Below are 20,792 nucleotides of genomic sequence, written 5' to 3'. Positions count from 1 at the left end.
AATATAACAAATATTTTAAATGGTATTTTAATTAACTTTATTCTTCTATTTTAAATATTATACGACATTTCCAAAAAATCAAAAGAGCCTATTTTTAAAAACTTTACTTTTAAAAAATTCAGGTACCAAACAAAGTCTGTTTTTATAAATTTAGTAACTAAAAAAACACTTTTAAAACTCAAAATCTAAAAACACCTATTTATTAAGACTTAAGAACTAAAAAATTAATGTTTCTTTATGCATTTGAAATATAGTCTACTTTAGATAATGAGTTTATAAATACCCTTAATAATAGTAGAAGATGAATAAAATTCAACTGATAAATTAAAGATTATGTTTCCATCATACAGCATAAATACCACGCATAAATTTCTTTATAATTTAGGAACAATTTTAATAAATATGAATCTGTTATTCTAACTCAATTAATCAAACTACTTGTTATCGATGATTTAAATAATGTTGTATTATGTTAATAATTAAAATCTATTTATGACTAGATTATTTCTAAATAATTCATTACTTCTATCCTAGACTTGCACAAACGATATGTTACCCTAGACAATCAAATATCTATGCTCACGAGCCCAAAAACTTTTCTTTCAAAACACATTTGATTTAACAAGTAAATTTTAGATTACCAAAGAAAAGACCGAAATTCTTTCTAAACTAAATTTTATCTTTTTGCCACTCAAAAGTATGTTTTTTCCTTCCTATTTTATAATCCTCTCTCAAATATTTAGTAAACGATGTTGGTGCATGCTTTGTCATCTACTAAAATCAACCCATCCCCATCATCTTTTAACTTAAACTTTAATTTCATAAACTATACTAATTAATAATTAACAATCAAACATATGATTTCCTTATTAATTACCATTTAGCAATAATCATAAGGATGGATGCAAAATGCTGATGAATACTATCGTAACCTGCTAATTGCCTTTTGAACACGCGGGAATCTGTCTCCCCAACGAGAATATCCTGAAATCAAATTTAAAGCATCCTTTCAATGGTTGCAATTTGCAAAGAAGAAGAAAACAAAGTTTTAATAATTAAAAGAGAAAAAGGCTTTAGCTTAGGAGGGAAAAAGATTTAAATGGTACAATACTGAGATTCAAATAGAAAAGCAGGAACCTGCTGTTATAATCTCGAGAAGATCCATCTGTGCCATTTCATCGTCGTTCATGCTCTTCTGAAAAAACAGAGAAATTCAAAATTTTATATATTCAGCTTCAGCGGCAGTGTTGTTAAATTATAAGTTCACTACATTTTCCTTCAAATTGATATCTTGTAGTTAAATGAAAATGTGGAACGTTAACAACCTTTTAGATATAAAATAAAATAAAAAAAACTTGGGCCTTCTATAGACTTGTAAATTTGAAAGTTTAACGACAATACTTGTAATAATGTTTAGCATACCTGTTGAGACAAAATGAAGATTCTTGAAAAGAGTCTGCATAACTTATCCAGAGATTTATCGGCAAAATTAGGATTGCTTAGAAGAGCATTCTCCGATGTGAAATCAAATATCAAGGCACATATACTGCCACCCATCATGATAACAGATAGCTCTCTCGAATCCTCTACAACCATCATAAACAATAACAATAAATAATCTAAATTTACTTATTTATTTATTTAACGCACATTCCCAACATGTAAAGAATAAAAATCAAGAAAAATACCAGTCGAATTTGCAATTGCTTCCAACAGGTGAATAAAAGATGATTCGCCACATAGAAGCCCACCAAGCTCTTTCTAGAAAGTGGACAACATACGAAATAGACTTGTTACAACGTAAAAAATTGAACATGTAGTAATAACATTGGTAGAAAGTGGACAAGAAAACAAATAAACTTAAAGGATGGAATTAGTGATTATAAGATCAATTTTCAAAAACCAAAAATAGAAACTCAAATGGTAACCAATCAAAATCTTAAACAAACAATATAAACCGAATTTCATACTACAGTAAATGGCTAGATGAGTACCTTCAGAAGCACATTCAAGATTGTATCACAAGCCAAGAAGATGGATCCATCATTGTCAATCCAGCCACCGTGTTGGTCAATCAAATTTACAAGGCATTTCACAACCTGTGTGCAGACCCAAATGCTCAATGATTAAGAACTTCAGTCTGGCAAAAGTAATAAATAGAAAGTTTCAGAGTTCACAAGACCACTTATATAAAAGCCAATTCCATATGGCAATCACTTACAGCTGCAAGACCTCTGGAAGAAACCAACGTCTTACATCCTTCAACATTCATCGTAATTTGGCATAGCATGGGAAGCAAGAAGCACACAGAGTTGAAGGGGCTGCCGTTTGTAAATATAGAAATGGAATTCAGGTTCTTTAGATTCGTACAATAAATACTGAATTCGTACAATAAAGGCACTGACAAACCTCTGTTCATCTTCACCTTCAACAGAGAGCATATAGTCCAAGAGTTCCGTAACTCTTTCTGCCCATGCATCAGGGGTTTGTGCAAGAAAACTGAAATAAAAGAGAAAATAATGTTAACCAGAGGCAATCCATGTACAAATAGAATCCTAGTCTAGTTTGAGTACCCACATGTTATACTAACTGAAAGAAGAAAATTCACATTTCATATTACTTCGACAGTCTTAGATAGTTGGTACCATTGCACCTAGACACTCCTCAATTATCAAGCAATTACACAGCAAAGGCAAAAGACCTTGAAGATTTGCTACATTCTTTTTCTTCTATATATCTAGGATCAAAGAATATGCAGACTAGCTCAAATTTTCCGTTCTATGCTTCTTACAAAATAGATATTCATAAAAAGGATAAACAAGGGGCATTTCAATATATTAAACAGTTAAAAGAAATTCATTCAAAACCGTTTTCTTGTTGTTTTAAAAATTGGAAATACTCTACTCTCACAAAGGATTTCAAACAAATATAGAATATATTACCTCCCAATAACCCGTACAGATGCTAAAATGTCATCTCCTTTTCTTTGTCCATGCTCCTGAATAATCATAAATCACAATCTTAAATAAGGAACAGTATCCCCATATCCTACTACAACTATAATTTTTTCCATAATTACCTTTGCATCTTGCAAATATTCTAGCACAACCCCAGTAGTCTCATTAAGGCCTCTAATCACTTTCATCAGTGTGTTTTCACTGATAAGATCCCCTACAAATAAATTCTCCAGGTATTCAGGAAATTATTAGATTGTGAAATAATTAAAAAGAAAATAACTTGGCATTGCCGAACATATTAGCGAAAGGTCAACATTGGATTACAACATCATAACAACGTTAATAAAAATGTCTGTTTCAAATGGACGGATCTTAAAATCAGTCCAAACAAGATAAGACAAGCCACAAAGCAATAGCAATATCAAGAGGTTAGTAATTCAACCATGTAAAGCCCCAAAAGGGTCACAGAAAGACCAACTATTTCACAAACACATCAAGCAACATTTATGTCCATGACTCCAAGCTTCAACCATCTTCAAGTTTTATGTAATTCTATTTGATTGATCATATTTTGAAAAATAATAATAATAATAATAATAATTTTGTGTCAAAAAAGATCTACCAAGACATTTCCGAACTCTCTTCTTTTCTAGAGCAAACTTCAATCTTGTACATAATCTAACTTAACTCAAGAATAATATAAAATTGATAACTGTAAAATTTTAAGAAAATATAAAACTCATTTGTATAGTTGGTTAGTTAAGTCACCAATTTCCTTTATACACCCTTAAAGTAATCATCTAGCTATACATTTATCATCACAATTAATTAATTATCCAATATATTCTATGAAGTAAGCTATAAATGGGGAAAAAAATCTTAAACCAACGATTAGAAACATAGAGAATGCCTACGGATTTATCCTTTCTCATATCATCGAGCACCATCGCACCCTTTCTCTAACTAACAAAAAATAATGAGTCGAAACTATACTTCACCACCCCCCCCAATCATCAGGATTGATCCTTCTAAACTTTTGAAATCTGGGCCTACCAATCTCAATGCCAATAAATAAAATTCAAGACCTAGCAAATAATTGACATCAAATTAGTCATTTACCTTGGTCTTCTTCGACATTTGATATTAACTTAATTATCTTTTCCACCAAAGAGAAGGCAGTAGCTACATTGCGCTGCTTTAAGATGATATCTTCCTTCAAGGAGGAATTCTTGGAAGCTTCATATTTCATATAGGCCAGTTCATTCAGCATCACAGCAATCTCAACCCTTGACTGCTCTAAGACAAGTATTAGACATCTGAGATCAAGATAGAAGAGAAAAATGAAAATTATATACGAGAAGTTAATAAATAAAGCATCATTACTGGTAGCAATCACTGAATACCTGTCCGATGGAATAGCGTCTTGAACATCAGGTAATTCTATTTCACCTATCAGCCAACCTTCTCCTACAATAGACACCATTGACTCGGCCAAAATAAGAGCCTGAAGCTTTTCAGCAGGTGCTGAACATTGGACAGCAAAGCAAGAGATTCAATTAAGTTAGAAACTCAAACATCTTCCTGGACACAACTACAAAACAAGCTTCAAAAAACAGAATATACTTGAAATATTTGCCTCCAATTTTTCACTTTTCCATTACAAGAGCAAATGAACATTTAAATCCCAATAGAAAGAAAATAAAATTTCACCTTATAAAGTGCTAAATATGAATGATCATCTAAATTGATGCACTGTAATAAGTTTAAAGAAAAAAGGGTGGCCTTCCAACATATACAGTATCCAGGACCTAACATACACTTCATTTTATCTTCACCCCAAAAGAAACTAGAAAAAGGCTAAATTGCAAATATCCTTTAACTATATTTCATGTCTCCTTCTATACCAACTCAGATACCAAGTTTCACCAGTCTAAGAACATAGGATTGCTGCAGCTTTCATAATCAATCAAATAAACTTGTAGATTGCAAACACCAAAAATAATCAACATCCAACAATTTGACTATATGTCAAATACATTATAGTCAAGCTAAGTAGAAGATTGATAATATGGCATTTTAGAGCCAAATTGATTAATAGCAAGCAACATAGGAAAAACAATATAGCTACACAATGATTGCCAGACATGGAAAAGGAGGAGTTTTACATTGAAGAAATTGCAGCTTAGGATACCTGTGCGGTTATGAAGAATAGCTGAAACTCCATCACGCATATGTTTTGCCCAAACATTGGAGGGCACTTGACGAAGGGTATCATAAAGTGGTGTCTGAAAATGAAACGCCATTTGCAAAACATGATTATGAATTAACATGACTTAAAAGGTAGAAAGGACGACAATAAAACTAAAAAGAATGTATATCAACCTAAAAAGTTATGCATCAGTCAAAGCTAGGCAATAAAACTACTAAAGTAATATTCCCTATTAGAACCATTAATTGCATACCAAATTTGAAGACAGGATGGCAGAAAGCAGGCGAAGGGCTTCAAACTTCATAGCATCATGTGCCAATCCAAATTGCCTCGCAATAGCGACAACCTAATTGGATAATATTTACTCAATTATGGGGGGAATAGAATTTTCGTGTCTCCCTACAAGAATTTGACTGAAAATGAACCAAAACGAGTGAGATGTCCTAACCTAATAGATAGTAACTAGAACATACATAAAATTTAACTCACAATATCTGATAGGTCAGGCAAAGCGTTGATGATGATAGTGTCCAGAGAAATCTTACTAATGATCAATTGAACAAGCTGTATGGAAATCTTCATCAGCTGAGAACCTGTATGCAAAAGCTTATACTGAGATATTGAGTGATCAACAGCCCACAACAAGGTCATCAATGAGATTCAACAAACAATGAGAAGTGTTACCATCTGGCATTGTCGACATCCAAGAAGCTATAATCTTCAGGCTACCAGATTCATACAGAGTCGTCACTCCAGCATCAGATGCAGTTGATACTAGATACAAAAATTCAAGACACTCCTCCAAAACAGAAAATCCTGACCTTGCATAAACAACAAAAGAAACAACGATGAAAGGGATTGGAAAGGAAGAGAAAGCATGATCTAAATAGCAATTCAAAAAATCCAGTCCTTGATGCAATTAGTCATTTCTTGATGGTAAGAACCTAAATACCAGAGCACAAGTAAATTCAAGAATGAATTAATAATATAAATAAATTTATGTATTGAAATCTGAAAGATGGTTGAGTAGGTACTCGGACAGCAAATCTAAAGTATGCATTAAGATCAATCTCTAAACGTCCTCAACAAAACACCAATACTCAAAGGAACAAGAAGAATACAGGTGAATACGAAAAGAAAACAAGTGCACAAACGATTTTCTTTTTCTAATTCCATTGTGACGCATTGTCGTTCAAAATCACCTCGGTCTCTCAGAGATACTCGTCGTTCTAATACCGTACTCATAATAAACTGACTAAAGTAGAAATGTAACCAAGAAAGAGTTTACTGATAGCGAACGCACTGGTTGGATAGGGTTTCCAATATCAGTGGAGTCTTCGAGATCATTTCTTCTGAAGCAGCGATCTCAGGAACATGACAAAACGCTGCCAGAATCCTAACAGACAGTTGCAAATACGCATCGCGATTATCTTCTCCAGGTCCACTAACAGTTCCTTTACCCATGCCTAGAAGTTTTAAACACGGTTTCAGAGTCTAAACATCAAAAGAAGCATATAAGCCTCAAACTGTTCAAGTTCAACTAACAAGTTTAAGTGATCACGAAGTATTAAGAAACATACCAGTTCTCAGAAGTCGATCAAGAAACTTCGATCCAACGGCATTATAAACTCTAGAAAGCGAGGCAAGGTCATCCACCTTGCAAATTTTAGTAACTAAGAAGAGGCCAGCAAGACGCTGCTCATCTTTCTCTCCCTTCAGGAGCTTCAAGCAATCTTCTATGGATACCGACGGAGTTTGCTCCTGTTGTAACTCCTACAAAATAGTAAAACAAGAAGAAATATACATACAATGAGAATGCTACGAAATGCAGTTCGTACAAGTAAAAAAAAAAAGAGAGAGAGAAAGAAAAGAGGAAGATACTCGCCATGAAATCGGAGAAGCGGATACAGGAGAATGAACTTGAAAAGTCGAACCAAGAAGATGATTCAGAAAGCTTTTCTTCGCTTCGTCTTGCTTCTCTCTCTCGCTCCTGATGATGCTTGTTTGAGGTTATGGCTTCCAAGCATTGTTTAAAATTGTAGAAGAGAAATGAAATTCGGCCATGGATGCTTCGAGAGGGCTCCCCTTCCCGCCTCCAATTCAGAAGCCCAGGAAGTAGCAGACTATTGCAAAGGCCAATTATTTATACTTGGGCCGATCTGTTATATAAAGTGGACCGCAGAATATTAAAAAAAAAGAAAAAAAAGGGAAAGAAATAAAGAAATAAAGAAAGAGAAAGGGTAATTATAAGAAAAAATTGCAAATATAGCAAAATTTGTCAAAATCTATCAATGATATAAGTCGATAAGTCTGTCACTGATATATCATATGAAGTCTATCAGCGATACAAGTCTGTTAGTGATAATTTTGCTATATTTGCAATTTTTTTAAAATGTTACTGTATCCTTCATTATTATTGCTAAAATAGTCATTCATTGCGATTTCTCTAATTATAGTAAATTACTATTTGAGGAATAATAATTAAATATATAGCAACATTTAAAAAAATTGCAAATATAGCAAAATTATCATTGATAGACCTGTATGATCTATCGGTGATAGACCAATTTTTACAACATGATCTATCAGTGATATACTCTATTATTGATAGAATTTGACAAATATTGTTATATTTGCAATTTTTTTAAAATGTTGTTATATACTTAATTATTTTGAATGTAGTTACTAAATTTGCAACTATCCAAAAACAGATAAGGCAGTAATTAGAAAAAAGAGTTAGAAAAATCTAATTTAAAAATATATATATATTAAGAAAACAAAAAAGGAAAAAAAAAAAGTGCAGACATGTTCTTTATTATTGTTTAGTATTACTCAAAATTTAAACGAGGGAACCCAACCCAATTCAATTTGGATTAGCGATTTATCTTCTTTTACTTTTTTTTTTTTTATCACATTGTTGTTCAAAATTCCAAACTAAAGTAAAGTAAAAGGAAGAATTAATAAAATGGTGTATAGTGGGTACCTAATCTACATTGCTCACTTGAGCTAAGACATACTCTTTCAAAAACAAAACAAAATCCAAAAACATCAACCAATTTATAACTATTAACTTACCATTTACTAGCACATTGTTTGATTCGTAAACGTGAATAAAATATCTCTAAAAGTGGAATAACGAAACTATATATGTTGAAGCTCACGTTTTAGAAGACATTTGTGGCAAGTAGTGAATTATTATAATCATAAGTTACTGTTTCAATTTGGATTAGAATAACATGTATTTGAGATACACACGGTTTTTATTTTGATAATGAAATGGTAAACATCAGTAACAACTAGAAAAAAAAACAATGAATGTAAAACAGTAAAAATGATAGTTTTGTAAACAATATATATTATAACTAGTTGAGGACTTTTAAATATATTTACTATAACACAGTACGAGTACTATAGTACGAGTTAGTCTTAATTTCATTAACACTCTTCTGGAGTATAGTTAAGAGTTTAGACCACATATTACATTGTTCTAAATTTTCAAAAAGACCACACGAGTCTGTGTGTCAGTATAGGATCCTTGAATTTAGATTCACGAACCTTTTGCGACATTAATGCGATTACTATACATTAAAATAAATTTCAGTGAGTGTAAAATAATAAAAGAAATTGAGAAATGTGTTTTTGTTAGTTGCGGAGATGAAGGTGAAGGGACCTTCAAGTGGTCAAGTGGCGAATGAACCAAAATGGTCGGCAGGTGGTGTTGGTCACGTGCGCTACAGAATTAATAAACAACTAAAATAGACTTAAAGAAGAAAAAAGGAAAAGGAAAGTCGTGTCATATTCTAATTGGTGGAGAGTTTGAAAATAGTCGTTGGATTCTATGGCGGGTGGCTGTGGCAGAGATCCCTATGGAAGTGACCACTGGAGGCCACATACACTCATTCAATTCCAAAAGTAATGTAAGTATCTATATATTTTTTTATAGAAAAATTGTACTCGATAACAAATTAGTTTAGGTATTTTGTACATATATGAAAAAATCAATCAAATTCAAGCTTTTATATGTTCGGTTTGGACTTTGTTTTTGTCATTTTCACAAATAATCAAGTAATCGTGTTATACACTTTATTATTATAATTTATTTGTCATTTTTGTAAGTGTTTTATATATATAATAAAAATATATAAATTTAGCTTTATTAAATTTAATTAGAAAAAGTTATATGTGAGTTCGGTGCTTGCGTTTTATAAGAACAGACTAATTTAATCTATGAATTTTCAAAATGTACTATTTTTTAGTCATTGAGATTTTAAAAGTAAGTTTAAAAGCCCCTCAAATAACTTTATATTTTTATTTTAATTATTTAACATATTAAATTAGAAAAATTAGCTTCTAAAATTCATATGAGGTGTGAAACTGTAACTTTTTAAATTTTTAATTATCATGTAATTAATTTTTTTAAAATCAAACATAAAATAGTTTGAGTCTTATGAACCTATTTTTTAAAATTCATGGAATAAAAATGGACATGATGAAAACAAAATAACCAAATGGGTCTATTGTTGTAAATTTGGTGACTAAAAATGTCTATTTTTAAAATCGATGGTCAAAGAACACTTATCTATTAGAACTTGTGGACCGATAAGATAGTTTTTTCTATTAATTTTAATTATCAACTTTCTTAAATGTATTGATTTACCTTTCGTTTAATTTTGTTAGAACTTTACTTCAATTAAACTTCTAAATTGTAATGAGCGAATCAATTATTGAATTGTAATGGATGTTAATGAAACAATTCTTATAGGTAGGCAATCTTCTTTTAAATAACATGATGAGCAAATGAAATCAATGCATGGATAATTTATGAAAGAATTCTCCGTTGAAATTCTAATCCATTTTTGTTTACGAAAGATTGCGATATATTTGATAAAATTAAAAATCTCATACAACCAATTGTGCAAACCAAACGAGACATAAATTACTATACTTTTAAATGTTCAAAATTAAGTTGATATAAGTTTAAGTTTAAATTATCATATCTCAAACTTACATGGATCTATGCTTTTTTTTTCCTGTACAGAGAAACAAAGAATAGTTCTCAATTCCAAATTTAATTGGTTTTTGGTCATTGATGCATTGTATTTGTATTATTCAAAGAAAAAAGCTTGTGGTTGTGCTGAAGAATTGGGAACTGTGTTTGGCTGCATCCATTGTCCCTTAATTGATATTCTCAATTGAAAAGATAATGTGCCTATGGTTTAATGAAATGTGGGATTAAAATAAGGTAAAGTACTTTGAAAATTTAACTAGTAATTCAAATATTGTATCAATTGACACATTCTTCCAAATTTCATATATTTTATAATTTTAATCAATCAAAATTAAACTTCTAATTATGTTAACCAGCAATGCTTTTGTATTACCTTTGTAATGTGTCGTGTCAAATTAACCTACAGTAATAATGAACATTGATGTCATTTTCTTTTCTTGTTAACTAATTAGCAATCGTTTTACTTCTCAACATATTGAGTTACGAGTTATTCTAAACATCATTAACTAAAAAGTTTGGATGATAACTTGACCGCTAGGCTAAATACTAACATAAATATTATTTTAATATATTACAAAAGCATAAAGTTGAAAAATGAAAAAATATTAAATTCGTTCAAATAGATAGTAGTTTACCTTGGTCCGGGAACTATCATATTTTATTATATTTAAAATTAGTTTGTAAAATAATTTATCTTTTATTAGAAAAGGGTTAAATTAAAAATGAAAACAATGCTACTCTTTTCCCACGCTTTCCCCGCTCCTTCCACAGCCAACTGCCGCAATTATCTCTTCTCTCTCTCTCTCTCTCACTCTTATCTGTCCCCTTCCCTTCTTCACTCCTCTTCTTATTTTTCTCCCAATAATTCTCTATAAATATCTCTTCTATTTCTCTCCCCCATTTCCATCATCACTGCTTAACTCTCACCTCTCATCCATTTTTCATTACAAAACTTCCCATCTTCGTCACCATGTTCAACCACTACAATCCATTTTCCTTCACCCACAAGCTCAAATCCCCAATCTCTTGTTTCCGCCCCGATCACGATCCCGAATTACACGATAACCCTTCTTCTCCAACATCTCCTGCTCTCAAATCAATGACCTCTGACCTCCCGGAGCTCCGTGGAATGTGCCGGAGTCTTGTCGCTCGGATCAGCTGGCCGAGTCGCCGACGCTACCATCACTCCACTGATTTTCGATACGACCCTTCCAGCTATGCCCTTAATTTCGAGGACGAACAACTTCGATATGACGACGAGTTCCCAATTAGGGATTTCACTTCGAGATTGCCGGCGTCACCACCGCACGTAAATCTCATGCGATTTTGAAACCATGGGGTTGGGGATCTTCAGGGAGTCTCTACCCATTGATTCTAACTGTAATTTGCAATTTGCTAAAGGTGTTATTCGTAGAGCTAAATGTATAGATATCTAAAAAGCTCTCTAATTAATTATTAATTGTATATTCCTTCTATTGTTATTACTAATTTACTGATTATGTTTGCTTCTAATTTCGTTTAATTTCAATCAACCTTAGATTTAGTTAAATTACTGTTATGTGTACTGATTATTGTTGGTTATGATGAACTAAAAGATTTGGAAAAAGAGGACTAATCAATGCAGTAGTCATATAACTGAATTAAACCTCTTTAATTGATGAATTTGATAATGTTAATAAATATGTACAAACTATTAGTTTCTTCATTTTTCCACCAAATTCACAAAATCCAAACTTTTACAACTAATCAATATTTGTTCAAAAAAGTTTACAAACACTTAGAAAGTGCTCATATAGTGGATTATTAACTTAATCATTGTTATTAATACAGTTGAACATAAACTCTAAACTTTAATTTTTTTGTTTAGTAGGTTGATGAATTTCGGAAGAGGGAGTCGTGCATGTCGAAGTAGATAAAAAAGAAAGAGAAAGAGAGAACGAGGGGTATGAGAAAGTAAATAAAGAGAAAAAAAACTACATGCATTGTTGATATGCATAGGAGGCAATCAACGAGTGACAACTATTGATATATGTTGAATACATATATACATTTAGGAGGCAATGTTTGCCAAGCTTCCTTGTCCCCATGTCCTAAGTTCTTGCAATAGTTCATCGTCCATTTTGTTATTTTAAAAGAAAAAAAAGACCTATTAATTTACATAAATTATTTATAAATTTTAAATTAATGAATTAGTTTTCACTAAAAAAATTCATCAAAATGACTAGTGTTAGATTGAGTGTTTGAATATAAATTAAATTAATTAAAACAGAATAATTATCAATCAAATTATTCATAAAGATAACTATAGTGCAGAAAATGTTAGTGTTTGAATTTAAACATATTCGTTATTTTACCATTTAAATGTAATTTAAATATAATAATTATAATAACCAAACAATAGTGACGTACCATATGATAAAACGGTTAACTTAGATGATCGAAAATGTAATTTTTCAAACAATAATTATCTCCTTTAGTTTGTAATTTTTCATGTCAATTGAGATCGATGCGTGTGAAAGATCTAGTGATCGTAGTTTAAATGTTGCAAATGAAAAAGAAAACTTTACCAATTAAAAACTCCATAGTTGGTTAATGGTTATAGATAAGGCAACCATATAGTTCTGTTCTGTCACACCCAATTTACTGTGTTATAATCTCTATATTACAGTATATGAAAACTCAAAGAGATAGAAACCCAAAAAATTAAAAAGAGGATATCACCAATATATAAGTATATATAATAATACTCCACTTTTGTATAATATATATATATATATGTATATAATTTTTTTTGTTTAAAAAAGAGCTATATTAATGACATGTATTGTACTGTGAGGAAACAATGCACAGATTATTAAAACTGTACACCCATATAACCCATCACCTTTCTTAATTATTCACATACACGAAGAAGCTAAAACAAAAATCATAACTCCATTCCATGTGGAGTATCCAATTCATTTCCACTAAAATACTCCTAAATATCAACTTCTTCTAACCACCATATCATAGAAGAAAAAGAAAAACCCTTGACATTCTTCATATTGATCTTTTAGTTGATCATCAGCAGCTTTTCGATCTTTACGCGCTTGCGCCCCACGACACGTATAGCATGCACATATTTCTTCGTCTCCGTTCTCGATCGTACCGTCTCTTAATTTCATCCTTAACTTCTTCGGTCAAAGCGATAACTATGTTTGTTTTGCAAGGCTTAAAATGAATAACCTCCAAATAATTAGTATGGGGGGTTGGGTTTATATTGCTGTAGCAAAAAAGTGTTGAAAAACAGGGATTTTGTTGGTTGTTGAAGTTGAAATTACAAGTCATTTGAAACGGTCGCTGCTGTTTTCACCTGCATTACTTCTTTCAAATTAAGGTTGGTGCAAGTTCTTCATTTAAGTTAAAATCGTAAAGAAGAGAAATTAAAGACATACATATTTTTATTTTAAGGAATTTATATTATACCTTTTGCGTTTGCTTTTCAAGTTTGTAGAACTTGAAGGATTGCTGTGCCAGTTTCTCTTCCTTTGGTTAATGAACCAATTGTTTATCTGTTTCAGTTGTAGACCAGTTTCTTGCACTAATCTTGCCTTGTCTTCCTCCTGATAAAGTAACCAAAAACAAAACATCCAAACACAGATTAAAGTTTTGACCAGCTTTGAAGTTTGGTCATAATTAAAGCAATTCTTAAAAGTTTTTTCGTAAAGCACTTCAAGTCAATTGCTAGTGTTCGTGAATAATATAGAGGAGAGTAAATTGTAAAAGTTTTCTCAAACTAAGCATCATCTTCTGCTCTTATACTTCATTTTCAAACTCATAAATCATCATTACAGGTTTTATTTATGCTATAACTAAAAGATGATGTGACAGGGAGAAAGATGAGTAAAGTAGAAAAGTAAAGAATTGAATTAAAAGCATACAAAACGTTTATCTATCTGGACTTTTCCCTATTCAATAACATGAGTAGATTTCTTTTTATAGATTCAAGCATCTTATTCTCAACCATGTTAATGTTTTATTCAAGGCCAAGGTAAGTTTAGCTTAACGATAGATCGACATAACCTTTTTTTCTTAAGGTTATTTGACATAGCTTTTAAGCCCAAATCCCTCAACTTACCGTAGGATAAGGCCACTTTGAATGTGATTGCCACCATTGTTTGAGGACAGAGGTGGTGTCACCAGGGAGTTTTCCAGCTCTTCTCTTTCTCAGAATTTCTTCCCTTATATCAACAATTTTCTCCTTGTAACCCTGTAGGCAACAAAAAAAAAAAAAAAGAAAAAAAAAAGAAAAAGAAAAAGAGAGAGAGATTCAGGAACAGAACATATATTAATGAAACAAAACATTCAATGTAATATTATATCCATTACCGATTTTAATTCGTGCTTCAGTTCTTGCCTGACCCTCTCCATTAAGGACCTCTCACTCTCTGTGGGAATAAGAGGGCCAAATCCCATGGTGTCTGGACCGTCTAAACTTCCATCAAACACATTTGCATCACTGTCAACCTGGTCGTCGTCGTCGTCGGACATTGTTGCTCCTGTACCTTCGCCAGGTGAAACTCCTGATATAGGAAAAAGAATATAACGTTGTTCTTAATATATGACACTCTTTACATTAGAAAGAAATTGAAAACCAGGCTCGTTTTTTTCACAATGTCTTAACCGTAGTTTTTCATAATTTTTTAGTAAATATTTGACATCCAACTGATTCTCCGACGGTCTTGTAGGAGGTTCGATTGCATTTTAGCCTAATTTTTACTCAATTTCTAAAAAAGAACTTTCTAAAGTTTTCAGAAACTTGAATTGGATTTTGAAAAGACCAGTAAGAAACCATTGGTTCCTTGATAAGAAATGGATAAAGCTAAAGTTCCATCGAAGAGTGACTAACCAGAGATAAGGATCTCATAGAAGCAAGTAATAGCAAAACACAAAAGGGTACAACAAGAATACCTGTTAAACTTTGTAGGGACTGCTCAATGTCCCAGCAAGCCATTACTGCTTCCATAGCATGGACTCGAACATGTTGTTGGAGTTGTTCTTTGAATGAACAAAGCAAAAGAACATAATGTGTCTGCAACAAGAGAATATGTATATAAAGGACTAAGACAGATTTCCATTCCTAATTGATAGAAAGAGAGAAAAAACGGATGCAGAGTGTTAAAGAACAACAAAGATTAATCAGATTGCCCCAAATCATAATCCTTTTAATGCGACTTTATCTATTTTCTAAATGCTTTTAGGAATTTACTACAGAAACAAAAAGCATCACAAATGAAAAAGAAGACATATTTTTCAAATTTTTAAATAAGATTCATTTAAGTTGGCATGATGTGTACAGTACAGTTTGTCCCAAATCTTGGTTCTGATAATCAGTCACTCAATTAAATGTCCAAATAAATGTCAATAAATCAATATATATTATATATATGTTACAAGATATGAAGAGATTGTTAGAACCAAAAAAAAAAAAAAATTAATCTATGGCTGAGTGAATCATTCCAAGAGAGTCCTTAAACTAGGCAGGACAGCCTTTTATCAGCTGCAATGCAAAAACATAAATTTTCTCCACCCAAGCAGCAGGAGAGTACAACTGAAAAAAAAAAAGAATTGACCAAGTGACAACCGACATAAAAATATAATTTATGGTTACTGTCTTGAAAATTTGTCCATACATTGTAAAAAGCCAGGTAACATAATTAAATGGAGATTTCAGTTTATTTATTATCACCACATCTGGCTTACTAATTATGGCAGTACTCCAAGTTGCAAGCAAATACATAAAATGTCTATCCACTAGTGAAAATGATCATAAAAACATTAATTTAACAACCAAAGAATTTACCCATTACCCAATACTCAATACCCAACTCAAATTACCCAGGAATACACAAACATTTCATTTCCCAATTAATTGAAGCAAGCCAGAAAAATGGAACAATTTCTGACAAAGAGAGAAACCCAATGGATTATAGCTGAAAAGGAAGACATTCGTATACATAAACAGCAATAGCAAATGAAGTTTCAGCATCAATTTAGCAATTCCCAATAGGAGCAGATTTGTGAATATGGTAAAAAGAGGAAGAAAATTGGAAGGATTATGTGTGGGAATATACCATGAATTGATCGAGCTCTTTATCATCACCAACCATGGACGGCGGAGCCGAGTGACCCAAGGCGGAGTACTTGGCGACGACATTCTGAGACTGAGCGAGCTGAGCGTCGATCCTCGGTAATTGATCGACCGGGGTCGCGATACGAAGACAAGCAACATGAGCGGAGAGAAGCTGCTCATAAAGAGGATGAGCAAGAATCTCAGCTTTATAACGAGCATGTTGCCAATTCAAAACCCCTTCTCCACCCGCACCAGGTTCCATCACCATACCTTCACTTTTATTCAATCCATCACCACTATTAGCATCGTTCTTCAAGTCACCAGAATCATGAGACAGCGCAGCAGTGGCAGCACCGATCATAGCATCACCGGCGGCGACATCATCTATAACATCGCTATGGTTTCGGTGAAGAATCGGACGGGAAAGCCATTGGTTAGAGGAGTGAGAAACGGTAGAATCAGATGCAGTTGTATGAAGGTTGAGGAAATTAGTATTAGCAGCAGCGGCGGTGGTGGCGGTGTCGGTAGAGAAGTGAGAATGGGGGTTTTGGTTACGCAGGAGTGCGTTGTTGAGCCAATTGGGGGCAGTCTGAAGAGGGTGTTGATGATGGTGGTGATGATGGGGTTGTTGAGACTTGGGGTCCGGCGAGGTGTGGCCGGCGGGAAGTTGGTCCGGCAAAATGTTACGGAGAGAAGAAGAATCAGACAGAGGTTGATTTTGGTGGTGATGGTCAGAGAAGTGAAGAGGAAGGTCTTGAGAGAGGTGATTGTGATACGCCATGGGAGAAAAGGAGATGGAGGGAAGAAGAAGGAATTATTTTGTGAAATGGGTCAGTGATTATGTAGCCATGGCGGTGGATCCTGTAAGCAAAAAGGGATCATCAAATTCGAGAAACCAATAAAAATCTGTGGAAATAAAAGGAAAGAGAAGATTTACAGTTCTTTGTTGCAGTAATAACAAATAATATGGAGAGAGAGAGAGAAATGGGGGAAAGGTTTGTACGTATGCTTTTCAATGGTGATTGGAACAGAAAGTTTTGAATAGGAGAGAGAGAAAGAAAGAAGATGATATGAATTATGATTATCAACCTCTACTTCTAGTCTTCTTCTTCTTCTACTCTAACACATTATAGCACATCAAAAAAAATGGTACCCTCCACTTTTTTTTCTTCTTCCAAACTATATATATATTATATATTATTTAATGAGATCGTCACAACTAATATCATAGTTTGTTTGTACTAATCTAAATTTTAGTAACTATAATTTGATGGATTTTATGACATGAATAATTTAATTTATATTTTAAGTTACAAGAAAATGTTTTGAATTTTTTAAATTTATTGGTAAGGTATTATTATTCTTTCCAATTGGAGTATTATGTTTGCTTTTTCATGAACACACTAAACCAAAAATAAAAATGTTCAAAATAGTGTAGTAAAAAGAAGTAAGATGACATTGTGTTCTAAATTTTGATGACAAATTATAACCACATCCTTTCAATTCCTTTTCCATTCAAAATTCTAACAAAATTTATTATATGTAAATCATTTTAAAATGTTTGCGTTAAGAAAATGGAATTAGAATTTTTGATTGAGACACTCACAAAAATAGCAAACAAATGAATATATATATGACAGTAGAATTTATGTCACTCAAATTTCTAAATTACAAAAAAAAAGTCGATACTGTTAGTCGTATGATGTCCATAACTACTTGTCATATTTTTCATATTTACAATATGCAAAAAATAATATTTTTTAAAATATTTTTGTCATCGGATATAATTTTTATTTTTATTAATTTAAGCAATTATAATTGAGGTAAAGTGACTTATAAAAATTTAAAATATTTTTAAAAATAGTAAAATAAATTAAAATATTTCTATGAAACACATCAACTTTTATCAATAAAAATTTGATTATATGTTATAAACATTTTGTGTTGCTATTTTTCTTACTAAATACAATTGTGATATTTAGGAGGAATATCAAATCTTTAGCTTAGGGATTATCAACTCACAACCATTGACTTGAAAATACTAACAAATAAGTAATAATCAAACAAAACCATAAAATAATAATAAAAATAGTTTAAGCAAAACAAAAAACAAATCTGTTGACGTGGACCAATAAGAATCATGTTTTATTAGAAGGGAATCGGACGGTGTAAAGTCGTCAACGTTGCAAAGGGAAGAAGATCATAGAGAGTAACGAGCGCGTGAGAGAATGAAAATGGGGCGTGTTGGTGCGCGTGGTATATGTGGCGTTCTTCCGCCGTACAAATCGTTATGTTTAGGTGAGTCGTGAGGAAGAGAAACCGAACGGCCACGGAGAAAAGCGCGTGACTTACTGTTCCTTTCGGTCACCTTTTTTTTTTAATTTTTTTAAGAAATTAAATCAAATGAATGAATGAATAAATTAAAAAACAAAGAATACAATACGATACCCTCTCCGGCTTCTCACTGCAGCATCTGGTCGTTCATCGAAATTAATATTTTATATCAAATGTAAAATTAAAATTACAAATAATATCTCCTTAGGTTAATTCCAATAGACTTTCAATAATGAATTGATTTAAATATCTTTTTTAAAAAAATTATAATAAATATTAAACCTTTACTTTCGTTTTCTGCTATTTTATTACGATTTATTTGAAAAAAATCATGTTAGTGTTTGAATCCATGAGTGAGTTATTATAGTTATATATTATAATAATATGTTTTAATGTGTAAAAGTCTACGGTAAAAACGGTACAAATAGTAAAAGAAATAGTAATTTGAGAGTTCGAACCGAAGATTATTATAGTCACAGATAATCTTTGTCTCAAAAGTTATCTTAATTTTTATCGATAATATTTTTTAAAAACATAATTTATATTTGAACTACTCTTTAAAATAAATTAAATTTGAATAATACTTCAACTTAATTGAAAAAAATGAATTAACTTTAAAATAAAACAATCGAATACCTAGACTGAAGACACTAAACTTCTAAAGGTCTGCAAGTATCTAAGTTCAAATATTATTTAAGGATGGTAGTCCATTTTGTAAAATCAAAACACAAAGAAGTATAAGAGGTATACAAATATTTGAGATTGATGCGATCACAATCTCATCTCAAAATTTAATAAGTTTAATCAATCCAAATTTTAAGTTATTAAAGAAAAAGTTGATGAAGAAAGGGGAGATTTTTGGGTATGATTTAATAATAATTGTAAAATAATCGTGTGTGCTACGTGTTTTGAAGATACCCAACAGCCACCTACGGATATAAATTAATTAATAGTTTTTAAGTACATTGGAATCTTGGTTTGATTTATTTATTTAATTTTTTCCAAATGGGTGCATCCACCTTTTATTCCTACTTTGTTTAGGTTGGTCTTAAACTTATTTAATTTGCATTAATACAAGCTATTAATCTCCCCTTTTAACTTGTCACACCAATCAAACCTCATTCTTATTCTTTATTTAACTAAAAGTTGCATCATTATAAACACAACAAATGTTTTGATGAAAAAAGGCTATATTTGTAGAGCTTTTATTGGTTAATATTTTAGTTTTAAATTAATACATATTGGCAGTTATTTAATTATTTGTTTTTTTTTTTTGGACAGTGTATTTGGTGTATATATATATGTGTGGTTGTCTATTTGGAAGTCACATTAATGAGAGATCAAAAACTTCCAAAATCATCCTCTCAATTTTACATATTAAAATTGTCTCTTCAAAGGAAAATACAACATGATATTTAATCAGATCTATGCCACGGGTTTACAACTCAAATTAAATTACATAAACTATATTTTTAAATGTCCATTTGAGTTACTCGATTGTTGTACTAGAAAAAAAAATTTAATCATCGTATTTTTTTTACTCAACAACTGTAAAGTAAGACATCGTACCATTTGGCCTCTTATGATGATAATAAATAATGTTTCAACTTGTTCAAATTGATCTTAAGTGGTGGTCATTGTTATTAAATTATTCGTTATTTTATAATTGTGAAAAGTAAACATTTAAATTTATGTAATTCTAAAAAATTGAATTACCTCAACCACGTTATCGTGATCATGTGACTTTTGCCAAAACAGTCAATAGATAACTAACACACAAATGTTTTAACAATTAAGAGATAACTAACACACATATATATAACTCTAGCTTGTAATATATACACTAAAGAAAACGGAGCTATCCTGACGCACAAAAAAGCGTAGGGATAGACATCGTTGAAAAACAAAACTTGCCTTGACGCCATAAAACATGTGTCGACAATGGTCTTATGTACCGATGTAGCCTTGTAAACATCGAGACAACTAAACATTTCCCCAACGCAATGCACTAAGACGTCAAGAAAACGTTTCATTTAAATGAGAATTTCCACTTTTCTCGATGTCATGAAAGCACATATTAGAGATGCATCCAGCTACGAGCAACATGGAAGTGGATGACATAAGAAAAAGTTGAAATTATTATTAAAATTTAGGATATCCCCGACGCCTACG

The 20,792-nt window shown here is 31.7% G+C and overlaps 2 protein-coding genes across 8 annotated transcripts; both read right to left on the bottom strand.

The window, feature by feature from the left end:
* Positions 1–617: 617 nt before the first annotated feature.
* LOC101217523 (neurochondrin) lies at positions 618–7,299 on the bottom strand. Of its 2 annotated transcripts, XM_004145472.3 has the most exons (18): positions 7,052–7,299; positions 6,747–6,939; positions 6,470–6,632; positions 5,851–5,987; positions 5,656–5,759; positions 5,420–5,512; positions 5,149–5,242; positions 4,361–4,481; positions 4,077–4,273; positions 3,080–3,171; positions 2,943–2,998; positions 2,410–2,499; positions 2,222–2,321; positions 1,995–2,099; positions 1,689–1,761; positions 1,423–1,586; positions 1,138–1,195; positions 618–984 (listed from the first exon to the last, which is right to left on the bottom strand). In XM_004145472.3, exons 1-18 carry the CDS (start codon positions 7,052–7,054, stop codon positions 923–925), a joined length of 1,905 nt encoding a protein of 634 aa, XP_004145520.1. In that variant the 5' UTR covers positions 7,055–7,299; the 3' UTR covers positions 618–922. The 2 variants fall into 2 exon arrangements, with proteins under 2 accessions (XP_004145520.1, XP_031740388.1); XM_031884528.1 differs by lacking the exon at positions 7,052–7,299 and having other exon boundaries at positions 6,470–6,660.
* Positions 7,300–12,946: 5,647 nt separating this feature from the next.
* On the bottom strand, positions 12,947–17,475 carry LOC101217292 (homeobox protein knotted-1-like 3). Of its 6 annotated transcripts, none has more exons than XM_031884237.1 (7): positions 17,376–17,475; positions 16,288–17,147; positions 15,125–15,245; positions 14,543–14,736; positions 14,292–14,423; positions 13,640–13,776; positions 12,947–13,537 (listed from the first exon to the last, which is right to left on the bottom strand). In XM_031884237.1, exons 2-7 carry the CDS (start codon positions 17,065–17,067, stop codon positions 13,498–13,500), a joined length of 1,404 nt encoding a protein of 467 aa, XP_031740097.1. In that variant the 5' UTR covers positions 17,068–17,147; positions 17,376–17,475; the 3' UTR covers positions 12,947–13,497. The 6 variants fall into 6 exon arrangements, with proteins under 6 accessions (XP_031740097.1, XP_011654240.1, XP_011654239.1 ...); XM_011655938.2 differs by lacking the exon at positions 17,376–17,475 and adding an exon at positions 17,224–17,369; XM_011655937.2 differs by lacking the exon at positions 17,376–17,475 and having other exon boundaries at positions 16,288–17,365.
* Between the last annotated feature and the right edge of the window lie 3,317 nt (positions 17,476–20,792).

The sequence above is a fragment of the Cucumis sativus genome, chromosome 4 (assembly GCF_000004075.3).
Source record: "Cucumis sativus cultivar 9930 chromosome 4, Cucumber_9930_V3, whole genome shotgun sequence".
NCBI lineage: Eukaryota > Viridiplantae > Streptophyta > Magnoliopsida > Cucurbitales > Cucurbitaceae > Cucumis > Cucumis sativus.
This window is presented reverse-complemented; position numbering and strand designations above follow the sequence as displayed.